Source organism: Phascolarctos cinereus, unplaced genomic scaffold, assembly GCF_003287225.1.
Source record: "Phascolarctos cinereus isolate Bilbo 61053 unplaced genomic scaffold, phaCin_HiC Scaffold_4;HRSCAF=312, whole genome shotgun sequence".
NCBI classification, from domain to species: domain Eukaryota; kingdom Metazoa; phylum Chordata; class Mammalia; order Diprotodontia; family Phascolarctidae; genus Phascolarctos; species Phascolarctos cinereus.
In genome coordinates this window covers 658,604,517-658,618,085 of record NW_027555847.1, presented here as the reverse complement: position 1 = coordinate 658,618,085, position 13,569 = coordinate 658,604,517, and the positions used below count along the sequence as shown (strand labels likewise).

The 13,569-nt window shown below is 45.0% G+C and overlaps 1 protein-coding gene across 1 annotated transcript in view; it reads right to left on the bottom strand.

Annotated features, from left to right (window-relative positions):
- Positions 1–2,496: 2,496 nt before the first annotated feature.
- SMARCA4 (SWI/SNF related BAF chromatin remodeling complex subunit ATPase 4) overlaps positions 2,497–13,569 on the bottom strand; it is a 121,222-nt gene continuing 110,149 nt past the window's right edge. Inside the window, 5 exon segments of the mRNA XM_078153908.1 lie at positions 2,497–2,989; positions 4,477–4,616; positions 5,131–5,263; positions 5,707–5,808; positions 6,299–6,407. Of these exon segments, the coding sequence (XP_078010034.1) occupies positions 2,957–2,989; positions 4,477–4,616; positions 5,131–5,263; positions 5,707–5,808; positions 6,299–6,407 (517 nt within the window). The 3' untranslated portion in view covers positions 2,497–2,956.

The window sequence follows — 13,569 nt, the reverse complement described above, 5'->3', positions numbered from 1 at the left end:
TGTTGCGCTCATTTTTGCCACTGCCTGAGGGAGTGGTTAGCTTTCATGGATTTTTAGATGGAAACATGTGCTTTTCCTTCACAGAAACTTACTTAGATGGGATGGGGGTTGGGGGGTGGGGGGAAGGGAGAGCATCGGCAGGTAGTGTTTTTATGGAATATGTATGATTTTTAAAAAAAGGAGGTCAAGTACACCTGGGTAAGACAACTGGGTCAGGTATTCACACACAAAAAAGCCTTGAAATTAAGTGTAATGCTTGCTGGCCCCTGCTCTGGTGCCTACTGCCGGAGACATTCATCACATTTAATACATGAAGATGTGATGCTGAGCTTGGGATCAGGAAGGCCCAAGTTCAAGTCCTGCCTTGGTCACTAGTGACCCCAGGTAAGTTACTAAGGTTCTCTCAGCCTCTTTCCTCAGGGATAACAACAGTGCCTAGCTTGCTGTTGGGAAGGCTGAATGAGGTAACATACCTAAAGAGCTCCAGGCAAACCCCCAATCTAGGTATAATGCTTGCTACCAGCATTTATTAGCTATGGAATTTATCTTATCTTTTCCACTGTAATTAATACCTTGTTAGCCTTTTTAATACATGAGAAATGGCATTTATATAGTACTTTAAGATTTGCAAAAGCACTTTAAATGCGCTATTTCATTTGACCCTTGAAACAACCCCAGAAGTGGCTATTATCATCCCTATTTTATAGGTAAAGAAACTGAGGCAAACAGAAGTTATGTGATTTGCCCAGGTCACACATCTAAAGCGTCTGAGATTGGATTTGAGCTTGGGTCTCCCTGACTCTTTAAACCCAGCACTCTATCCATCACCCCACCTAGCTGCCAAGATCAATGCTGCTATGTCCCCACATCAAAGCAATCCATTTATTGTCTTGAGGGAAAAAAAAAAAAGAAAAAAAGGCAAGCATTTAAGTGCTAAGTGCCAAACGCCGTGCTGCAATGACCAGAGCTCACATTCGTATCAAAGTACATGCTTTACAACCCTGGGAGGTCGTGTATTCATCACCACCATTTTACCAGTGGCTCAAAGGGCACAAGGCGTCCGTCATGGCCGGAACCCAGGTCTCCTCAGTCCTTCGCTACTTCCTAAAACCCTTTTATTCTGCTCACCTTTAGTATGAACATTCCCCAGGTCCTGCAACCACTCCTTGTAAGTTCTGGTTTCAAATCTTACTCCCTGTCCTAGGCGCCCTCCTCTGAACAAACTCTAGCTTGTCAATGCTATGACAAGAACAGTCACCTTCCCAAAGGACAAAGACCACTGAACAAAGACCAGCTGTGGTTCTGCACTGGGGTGGGGGGGAGGATGACAGAAGACAATGCTGATCTAGAGTTGGTTTTCAGCCGTGGGTCTAGAATGGGAAAGGGGAGGTGGATCCATTAAGTTCTAGATGCCACTCCTTTGATTGGGGTGAGGAGATTAAGTGCAGAAAAGGCCAATGTGTGAGAACCCTCAGAAAGAACTGTCCCAACGACTTGTTCTGACGCTTGAGAAATGAGGTGACTTTAGTAAATGTCAGCTCTGACCACCTGCCCCAATCCAAACTCCACCCTGACACACACAGCTGTCCTTTTTAACCCTAATACCTGGGGCCTGGCACTATCCTCTTTCCCAGTCTAGCAACTCTACAAACCCTATGAAGTGTGACCCGCTGTGAACATTATTACAAAGGGGGCACTGAAGGGAACATGCCAAATACAGTCTGTGCAATGGGCAGAGGTGTCCTGGGTCAACATATCTGGATGGGGTTTCAGGATCTTAAACAATGTTCGAGTCTAGAGCAAGCGAAGAAAATGCATTCTGAAATGACGACTTCTGAGGTCTAAATCTTTAATCTTATCACTCTCCTAAGACTTAAGGTTGGTAGGTAAATACTGGCTGGAGGATGGGGAGGGACCCTAAGAAGCTGCTTCTTGGGGAAGCTAGGTGGCGCAGTGGACAGAGCACTGGTCCGGGAGACAGGAGGACCTGAGTTGAGTTCAAATCTTTCCTCAGACACATAATACTTCCTAGCTGTGTGACCTTGGGCAAGTCACTTAACCCCATTGCCTAGACCAAAAAAAGAAGCTGCTTCTCTACCCTGCGAAGAGCCCAAGTGACCACTGCTTTGGACTGAAGGGGACTGCACTGGACATAGATAGAACAGTCAGCTGTGTGGTCAAAAGGAGATGATGACCACTTGCCTACAGGCAGTAAAGAGGATTCTCGCTCACGCAGAAGTTGGACTAGATGCTTGCCCTTTCCCACCAGGTAATGCTGGGCCAGCAATCTTGTCCTCCTGGTCAGGCAGTAAGCCTCCCTCCAAGTTCAAGGTCTTCAGCTTGCATCCAAGACCTCATGCCTTCCGCATTAGGAAGCCAGCTGGGGATTGCAGAGCAAGGTGGAGGGGGAAGGTCCTTGTAAATCATCAGAAATTAGAGAGTTACAGAAATGACTGCAACACAGGAATATCGTGAAAATAATAAGTTCACCAGAGAGAGGCTTTTTTGTTTAATTTATTACTGTCTGAAATCCAGTGACGCTGACACACACACACTCACGAGGGCCAGTGTCCTCTGTGGACAGGTGGCACCTGGTGACTTTGACCTGTTGAATAAAATACAGTACTAGTAGTGGACGGCTACACACATGCATCCACAGTTTAAACTACAGTGATTCAATACTGCAACTGAAACAGTACTGCCAGAAAAAGAAAAAATAGATATCAAGTGTTCCCCAATTCATAATTCTTTTTTTTTTCCTTTTTAAACAGTTAATGCTGTTACAAACGCTACTGATGTCAGGACAAGGCAAGACACAAACAGTCCTACATCTTCTCTGCAGTATAAATATGGAAGATTTTTATACAGTTTACTGAAGTCTGATACTACATTTGTTGCTACCCGTTACAGCTAAAGGAAGAGGGACTCTTGGGGTCTACACCGTGGAATGTCCGGTTTAGTCTTCTTCACTGCCACTTCCTGAGCGATCCTAAAAAGCAGGGCACAAAGAAAGGCTGGGTGAGCACACAGGCATGCAGGCTTGGCCCTTTTGGGGGGGGGGGAAGGGAGCTGCTCAGAACCTGGGAGGGTCATAGTATCACATCATTCCTGTGGTTGGAAGGGACTTGACGATCATCTAATGCCACACCCGCACTTTACTGATGAAGAAATTTAGGCCCAAAGAGAAGAAAGGTGCTCAAGGCCACCCAGCTGGGAAGCAGTCAGGATTCAGACCCAGGGTCTGTGACTACACAGCAGTGTTCCCGTCATCATCCTATCCTATCCATCAAGGGAAATGGACCAGTCAATGTCTCGATAGCCTCAATTCTCTGTCACTATCAAACTGATGGCAGGAAACACTTGGCTAATTCCCCGATTAAGGGTAGGCTTCCACCTCTACTGGGAACTACAATCAAATGCTTGCTTGAGCTCAGGTGTCCTGAGATGATCTCCTCAGCTACTAGATAAAGGTAGGCCTCCTGCACATGTGTGGCATTTCTGGACCATGACATCCAGCATTTATATTCATGGGAGGCAGAAAAACAGAGGATAAACTGAAATATGGCTGTGTTTTAGACATAACCTCAAATTGGATAATTAGGAACCTAATTGTCTTGCATATCATCATTTCCTTAAGATTAATTGAAATTCAGCTCTGTGACACACACATGCTAAGGTCCAGCATCAGTACTGAGACTTTCTTAACCTAAAAGCTTCCTTATTTAACAAGAGTTGCTATCTTCATTAGGGGCTCTTGGCTCCCCTCAGTGGCCTAGGCTCAGCTTGACACAGTCAGCTGCTTTAGCTCTTAAGGTTTGTATTTTAAGACCCTTTGTGTGTAATGACATCATCAGCATGGACAATGAAAATCAGGACCACATAACAGGGAATCTTAGCTTGGAATAGTGGGAAGGGAGAAGCTTAGCCTGCAGGAACTGAAAAGAGGGACAAAAAGGCTTAAATAAGAATAAATTAAGGAGAAAAACTAGGGGATGTTGATGTCAGTGAGGTTGCCCATACTTGCCAGAAATGGTTCTGGGCCAAGCTAGGATCAGCTGTCTGTTACCTTGGGAGTAGGGGCTCCTACATTCTCTGTACTTGTGCACACACTGTCTGGCAGATAAGGAGAGGGTGGGGGAGATGACACACGTGGGAGGACACTGACCCTGGCTTCTCCGCTATGGAGCTCCCAGCTTAGTGCAGTCATTCTGAGCTCCAGGTCCTTGCTGGTCCTCAGTTTCCCTGCTTGTACAGTAAGGGGGAGGACTAGGCGGCCTGAAAAGTTTCTTCTGGCTTTAACTCTGTGAGCCGATGACGAGTTTGAAAAGTGTGTGGCTGAGAGGAAAATGCTTCACTGGGAGCATCAGCAAAGTGTGGTGTGGCTGACACTCCTGGCCCCTTGCTCTTTGTACCTGAACCTCAGTTTTCCCTGTTAGAAATAAGATCCTCCCCACCACGTGTCCCTCCTGACTTTACCTCCTCTTGTTCTTCTTCACTGTCATCATCACTCACTACTGGTTTGGCTCGCGATCCCCGGCTGGTGCGTCTCCGGCCCTTTAACCGGTCTTGTGCTTTCTCTTTTCGGCCAAGCTTAATCTTCACTTTGACGGAGCGAGCTGAGAAGGCATAAATAGGGAATGAGATTGTGGGGGTACTCGCTGGGCTCTCAGGAGGACCAAAGGGAAGAAATTGGTTATGGGCCTGGAGCACCCCAAATGCCTCTTGCACTCATGTCTTCTCCCTGTTTTCAGCCATCCCTGAATATTCCCTGAAAGTCAGGGAATAAATCCACTCTTCTTCCCCTCTGTACCTCACCCACCCCAGGATAATAGATCAGGTGGTACCAAATGGGCCTATGAGACACATGGCACCCCAAGTAACCTCCCTAGAACCCCAAATTTGGTGGTCATCTTTATCAGAGAAAAGAAGAAAGCCTGTCTTCCCCACAGCTGGTGACATGGGAGATGGAATCTTATGTGGCTCATCCCTGTACAAACACTGACTGCTCTCCAGGCCTCTCTCCCATGAGGGCCTGTCATTCCTGGTGTTTCCATTTCCCCAGGGATGATTAAAGGTTTCTGTTAGGAAGCTGTCACCACTAAGTCCCAGGAGGCACCAGGGAAGACTTACACTCAGATTCAGATCCTTCCTCTTCTCCTTCTTCCTCCTCTTCACTTTCTTCTCCTTCGCTATCATCCTCTTTCTCAATTTTCTGTCTCACACTGGTGAAAACAGACTGCAGGACAATTGAGTCTTCATAAATCTAAGGGGAGTTTGGAGGATGGGAAGGACAATGAGCCTGAGAAATCTGGATAGATTTACAACATCCATCAAAATGGGAGTATTGGGGAAGAAGAAATTACATTACAAAAGGATTCATGGGGGAGGGGACAGAGCTGAGTACGTGTATCTGTAAAGAGAGTTATCCTACTGTATGTGAACATATCTGATTTACATACAACTTTTTAGGAGCACATCCACCATGTGAGGTGAGTCATTTCAGCAGCATGAAAACTATTTTCTGAGAGGTCAGTGGTGAATGGCCTCGATTTCATAAGTGGGGCCCTCTCTCTCGGGCATAGATAACATCAGCCCTAGAGATGACCAAGAGACTAAACAATTGCGGGCAGAGGGAGGGAAGAAGGCAGTTTTGGCATCTGAAACTGGGGGGTGGGCTCCTCCCAGGGAGTTGCGCGGGGTCCTTACCAGTGAGCCTTCCAGGTTGAAGGTCTGGGCATTCTGACACAGAAGCATCACATCCTTCTCTAGATCATTGAGGCTGCGGTACTTGTGGTTGCGGATCCGCTCCTGGGAAAGAAGGGAGGGAGGAGGGACAGGGTCAGGCAGTATACAATAAACAGATCTAACTACAGAAAATCATGCCTTTTCCAAAGACTGTCCTGTATACAACCCACTCTCTTAAAAGATAACTGTCTTGTTGAAAAACTTAGTCATGTTGCTATTTTATAGGGCTTAAACTGGGTCTCATCCCAGCACTTTCCATACTAGTGTCTTCTACGTGACTGTCAGCCATGGGAAGAAACAAACCTATCCAGATCAGACCCATCCGGAGTCTTTGCTCATTAGGCTGGGGCTCCCCTGAAGTGACCTCGCATGACTCAAGAAATAAAAGTTTGATAGTCAAATGAGCAGCACGAGCAAGCCTGGGGGATAGGGATAAGGAGGATGTCCACACAGGCCATTCTTAAAATGTTTCATTAACGTGACAGGCCTGACGACTTCTAGCCCCCACAGAAGAAATCTCTCTTGCTCAGCTTCGTCTAGAAGGCAATGTTACCTTTATTTTCTTGAAGTCCACAGGTTTTCGGATGAGCTCGTAGTACTCTGGCAGCTCTTTGCGGGAAGGAAGCTGAATGAACACCTCGCTCAGCTGGCGTCCACTACTACTACAAAACAAGGGGACACACACCCACCAAGCATAACTACCAGTTCAGCCAGGCACTCCCCCCAAAGCTGGCCTTCCCCCTCCCTGCCAGAGCCCTCCCGGGGAACACAAGCTCCACAAAACAAACATAGATTGACCCCAACGCCAGGGGTTTCACAGGGTCAGCCTACATGAACTAGAGAGGGGATGGTTGGACCTGGGCTCACTAAACAGCACTAAAGCAAGGAAGAGAACATGGCAGAAACCCGATGCTGCTGGAGGAGAAATACAGCACGTCCATATATTCTGCAGCCACTGGAGGAAGAGACAGTGGGACAGGCCACAGGGTGTGAAAAGTGAGAATATGTGCACTCAGGTATATTAACCCCCTCACAGATCTATGACTTTAAGACAATACAGGCAGAGTTCAATTTGCTCGGGTTTGGAATATTAAATAAATAGTATATAGTTTATTCAGACAAAAATTACAAACTAAATAATTCGTTTAACTTTTGAACGTTTTTATTTTTTGTTACAAATGAAGGTACCAGTGGCTAGACTTCCATGGAATTGAAAATCTTGCAGTTTCTGCAAACAACAAAAAACACAGGAGACTGTCAAGAGTAAAGCAAGGAAGTTTTGTGTTCTAAGGGCACTGGGTCCTGTCCAGCATCAGGCAGTTCACAGCGAGTGCTCAGTTCCACAAAAGGCAGGGAGTGTCTTAGTAACACTAATTCTCCAAACTCACTGACTGCACCCAGGCTCCTCAGAGTCATTTTATGAGATGTTAGTATCAGCTACTTCTGAAGCTTTTCCCTGGACTTCCAGTAAACTGAAGGTATGCCCAGACTGAGACAAATTCCTCTACTGTTTGGTGTTATTTCTTGACTTAAGAGGAACTTACTTCCCAACACAGGCAAATTGCTTTCACTTGCTTCAGTAGCAGGTGAGAAACAAGAAGAATCAGAAGCTACAAGAAGTACAAAGGCCCTGCCCACACACACTATGCCAGGCAGTATTCCTGGGCCAACTATCTGAACAGGTATGGCTTTTTGCAAAATCTGTTAGCCTTTCCTAGCCTCAATTTCCCTTATCTGGGGTCCTTTCAATAACAGCAGCCATGCTTTAAGGTTCCTAAGGTAGCATACATATTTTATCTCATTTCATCCTCATAACAACCATATGGGGCAAATACTATACGTCTCATTTTGAGGTGGAAAAACCGAAGCTGAGAGCAGCTAAATGACTTTTCCAGTGTCACACGGTGAACACAGGTTTTCCTGACTCAGTTTAGCTCCCTGGTCACTGTGCTAAGGCTTCCTTTCTCTAAGGCTTCAGGTGTGACTCCCACAACAGAGAATAAAAAACACAGGAGAGGGCCTGGTTCGCTGCTTTGACACTGACACACTTTATCCCTTATCTGGGCCTCAGTTTCTTCCTCTGTGAAATGAGGAAGGTGGACTAAGTGATTTTTAAAGTCCCTCTGCAGTGATGATTTAGGTCAAATGTGCTGCCCGCCCTTCTTTACTGCTTCCAAATCTTGGAAATGAGATTTACAGCAGCTTGTGTTGACAATAAAAATCTTTACATTTCTTCACAAAATCTCAAAAAAAATATATTTTTTGGGATGCAGTTTGTTTCTAATACAACAGTTGTTGCCCAACAATAACCCTCCCCGCCATGTAGAACCATCTCTTACAAAAGAGAGATTGAAAAAAACACAGTCAAACCAAACTGCCCGATCTAGGACTGTGAGTGGCCAAGCATGTCCGGGCTGTGCTGGGATTGCACCATTTCTTAGGAGAGAGCAAGGGAACTTGAAGCTTGTGGGCTTCAGCCAGGGGGAACTGACGTGGGCCATCACTGCATGTGTTCTGCATTAGGACGCCTTCCCAAGCGGCCTTCCTTGTCCACTTGACTGTAGTCCCCGCCTACATGGCTCTCTTGGGTCCACTCTCTTTACCATGAATCAGTTCACACAAATATTTCTGTGTTTCAATTACATCCTTCATTACTTACAATACAACTCTATTGTCCATTAAGTTCATATACCATATACAGCAGCATGTTAACAAAATTCTTTCCATTTTATAATAAATTCTTTCACGTGATTGTCTTTTGTACATAAACCGAAATAACTTACATTTCTATAATGCTTTAGAGTTTACACACCTACATTTTCTTGCATCTGATCTTCAGACCAAGGAAGTTAAGGAGGGTGAGTCCCAGCCCGTCCACACTGGGGCTGAAGGTCCTCATTTGTGAACTAAGGTGTCTGACAAGGGGATCTCTTCAGGTTCCCTTCTAGTTCTCAAGGTCTAGGAGCCTCTTCTCTTGATTAAACAGATGATAAAACTGGAGTTTGAAGAGTTCAGTGACGACCTTATTACACCATCATTAAGCTCAAGAACAGAATGTAAACCCAAGTCTTCTGGGGCCAAATTCTCTCTTTTCCCTTCGGGTCATGCTGACTTAAATTCTCAACAAGTAGTTGCTTTTGTCCGGGCTCTCTGAATAGAGGCCATCACCCGATTCAGAGGCAGCCCCTGCTTTAGTAACTGCAGGGAATTCTGTGGCTGAACTTCCTGAGGTGTAGCATTCCTTAGGCTTTCGGATAGTTTAATATCCTCAACCATTAATTGCTTCTTAAAGACACTGGTAACCTTCCCCAGTGCCTCTCTGCCCTCTTGGGTTGTCCTGTCACCTGGGTGTCGTGAGCTTGTCATCTCTCCTGTCTTCCTCTGAGTTCGCAGCCACAGAAAGAGCAGGGGTCCCGCACTGACACATTCCTTGGCTTATCTGTCAAGTTTCCAACTCATATGCCATGAGGCCACAGCTCGCTTCCCTCCCACCACAGATTCTGACTTGCTTTACATTTCCTGCATCTTCAGTTCCCAAGGTCAGGGATTCATCAGGCCTTGGGTCTAGCAGAAGACCTCATGTTTTTCAGCTAGTATGTTCTGTAGTGATCAAAGCTCTTATGAGAAAAAAGAAAGGCTAGGGTGTTTCTGAAATGCTCTGGGGCTTCTTTATCCCAGGGTTTGTCCATGAGCAATTTGCCGGTACTTCCTATTGTCTCAAGAACATTCATGCTTCCAGTCTGAAAGATATTTGATTAGAATTGCCACCTTCTGGTCTCAGTCACTCAAAAATTATCTAGTTAAACTGTATTTCCAGCTGCTGACAATGGTTTGCTAGAAGACAATATGACTCTTGCAATAGCTCAGACCAAGGGCTGCTAGATCCCTGGGAAAAGGGGTGGGGGGATCCTGCCTTCAAAGGGGCCGCTGCTACAACTCTCATGACTGGTTGTAGCTGTTTGGCTGAAGATGATGCCGATGTCACAGGAGATGGAAGAAGAATTAGACCAGATTGAACTTCATTAAGGTCCTTTTCACTTTTGGCCAAGAAGGATTTTTTTTAACATTTGTAGAACATTTCTTAGAGGTGAGGACAAGTTTGGCCATTTTAACAATATGGTGCATTTGGAAATGGATCTTCCATAGTTCAACAGCTATAAGTCATGTTGTTTTGGGCTAGTGTGGAGAAGCTTCTACACATTACACACTGTTCGTCACTCTGCTGCAGGGAGAAATAAGAAACAAAAACAAAGAGCAGTTTAGTGGGCTGCTACCAAAACTATGCTACCTCAGAGACAATTGCTCAGTGACTGAAGAACTGCCCAGTAGGCCCCAGGCCCCAGCCTAGCCACAAAGGAGGCAGGCAGGCAGGCAGGCTGCAGAGGGAGGCAGCTTTGCTACAAAACATCAGATCAGTAGGAACAGGTTGTGGAAATGGGTTAAGACAGAATTGGATGATTCTGAATTCAGATAAATGTAAAGTCTTACCTTCCAATAGCGAAGGGCACTTTCAGGATCTATGTGGATTTCCAGGTCACAGGCTCAGGAAGTAGCTGTTTTCAACTTCTTTTCAACTCTACCCCCTTAAGACTTGCTCTGATGCTTCTCTGTCCTGCATATTTTGTGCAGGGCAGGGCAGGGTAGTAAGCGCCTGGTTCCTAATCTCTATAGGAAATGCATGGAGGAATGGATGCTGATGCCAGCATCCCCCACATTCAAAGGAGCTGCTCCAACCCTTTCTAGCTTTGGGACCAAGGGCCAGTCCCTTCCTCTTCCTGAGCCTCAGTTTCAGCCGTAAAAATGTAGGTAATGACACTGGCTGCTGCTGCCTGTCCACAGGAACCCATCTCATAGTCAGTCCCTAAACTCAAGGGCAGGCAGATGAGGTCTATGAGCCAACAAGGCAGACCACAGTGCCCCCTGGAGGTGAATGGGGCTTGTGCATGTCTGGGAGAGTACAATGTACTACTTGTTCTCAGTATATAAGATGAGACAACAAAGAATCTTGCATTGAAACCTGCCAGTTGCACAAGCGTATGCCTGCCTGGCCTTTCCACACTCAAAATGATATCCCACAGTATTTCCTCTTAAAGGCTTTATTCATCATGGGTTGGAAGAAACAAACATTACATATTTTCCCCCCTTCTTCCTCTCTACTACCAAAATGTGGACAGAAGACTGGATTTTCCAAGGCCAGGCAGGCAAGTCCTGCAGAGACAGCATGGGCTGGGTAATGGGCCATATGCTATCTGAGAACCAGTCTAGCTAAATGAAGAGAGGCTTGGAACAAGAGAATTGGTTATCATGTTGGACTTTTTTGGCCATGGTTAACTCAGTAAACCTTTTACTAAGGTGTGGAAGGGGATATGATCTGCCCCAGAAACAGGACTATCCACAGGGAGGGAATCAGAGATCCTTCAAGTTGTCTCTTCCCCCTGCAGTCCTTGGGACTTCACATCTATTTTATGCATGTAGTGAAACAACAGGACAGAGAATGAAAACATGAACCTGCCTAGAAACCAGTCAACACCAGAACAAAAAGAACAGGGAGACTCCCAGAACTGCCAACCTAGGTTTCTTCCTCAGATGCTTCGATGTGGTATCAAGGTTACTCTCTATTCTTCAAAGGTGTACCCAGCTGAGTACACAATAATATACCCAGCTGAAAAAGCCTGCAAGTACAGGCTTTCAGACACACTGCTGCCTGAGGACTACCTCACTAACTGCAGAGCAGCTTGTTAGCAGGAGCTTGGCTCCCTTCTGCTTCAGCTATGACAACAACAGGAAAGGGGGCAGACAGTGGTCAGAATCACAAAGGTTGTAAATCATCTAATAAATTTGAATCTAACCACAGATAACTTGTTTACTTGGCTTGATACTCAAAGTAGGTTCTCGGGACAGTGGATAAACTAACAGAGGAACTAAGGCACACCCATATTGACACTTTCTTTATAAGTTGGAAGAAAAGGCAGTGGGATGGTCATTTAGCAAGGATGGACAGATGGACAGCCCAAGTGCTATACTGGTATCTCGGAAATATCAGAAGAACCAGAGGAAGTAGATCCTCAATGGAGTAATTACACAAAGGAATGGATAAAAATCACACATGATGAAGAGGCATGGAATTGTGGAGACCTCTGCCCTGGGAGGAAATGTCTACCCAGATGGGCAATTGGAACCATCAACTTAAGGAGTCCCTGAAATCCTTTCCCTAGCCCTGGGGAAAACTTTCAAAACCCGTAAATCCATATGACCAAAAATTAGTGATTACCATGTATTAGGTATACACACTATTAATATTACTAAGTGCCCCTCTGTCCAGGTCACTCTCTTCTCAAACACTTTTGATAGCTTCTCTGTCCCCACAGGATAAAGTACAAATTCCTTAACCTGGCATTAAAGGACTCCCACAACCTGATCCAATCAGTGGGCAGAACCATGGCCAATATGTAGGAGATCAGCTTGACATAAGAAGGAATTTATCAAAAAATGAAATGGGCTGCTATAGGATGCCTTCTAACAGAGGCCAAATGATTAACTGTATGATGTATAGTAGTAGTAACAATAATAACACATATTATGTAATGAAATGGTGGCAACAATGTAACATCACTGCTGGCTGTAAAAATTTTGTACCTACACCCACAGGATACCTAGAAAATGGACCTGGTGGCTAGAATTACACACTGGAAAGTCTTAGGTGTACAGATGATAAATCTCCATAGTACAAATGTGGATCTCAAAATAAACTAGAGAACTCAATCAATACACTATATTGCGGACTATTAGCAGAGATTGAACTACTGAACGATCACCTGGAGAGAACAGTTAAGGAACAATTTTTAAGATAGATGTCATCACACTGAATATTCAATCTCCAAGCTCTACAGAACAAGAGGCTTTCAAAGCCTAGAGATACAGGCAGGGTGATGAAAATCACATGGGAACAAGATGAGGTGTGTATCATCCTCACTGTCTTTTCTGCTACTGGTGCTATACTAAGGTTGCTTTTATTAGGTCTACAGAGAATTAGCTTATATCCTACTACTTGTAACCAACTACAAAAAGTACATCTGGACAAAAGTTCAAAAGGATAACAATGGAACAGCAACTTGTCCCAGAGCCATTTAAAAAAAAATTCCATCAAAAAAGATGAGAACAATAATAATAACTGAATAATATACACATTTACATAAATTATACCAAGTAAGTCACACAACTCTAGATTTCCTTTAGAAAACACGGAGCCAACTTGAAACTCAAGGTGGTAGAGGCTGGCTTTGACCCTTGTCTCCCTAACTCCCTAGTACAGTGCTCTGACAACTATAACACCCTATGGGGATGCACCTCCCCACATCCAGTTCATAGCCTTACACATAGGAGGCCCTCAGATGTTTGCTGAACTGAATTCTTGACACCAAATCCTAACCATCTTTTCAGATCTAACTTGAACCCCTCCTCCTTTGTGAAGGTATCTTAGCCCCAAATGATTTTTGCCACTCATTCACTGGTGATGAAGGGATATTGTTTTACCATCCCCAGCACCAAGTGCCCCCTGCCTTTGTATTTCTTGCCCCATACACCAGGCTGTCCTACCACTGCAGGGCTGCCTAGCACTTCAAGGGGAAGTTCTCAGGAAATGAAACAAAACCATGATTAATACTGAGACTTGTCTGCAAATCTCCCAAACTCCTCTCAGATGTTAGCGATTTTTCAAGTGCTCTTACTGTGTGGAAATTTCTCATGAAACTGAACATGTTCTAAACACAGTCTTACTGTGGGGACTTAAATAACAATAATGCAACTCCCTCATTTTACAGATGA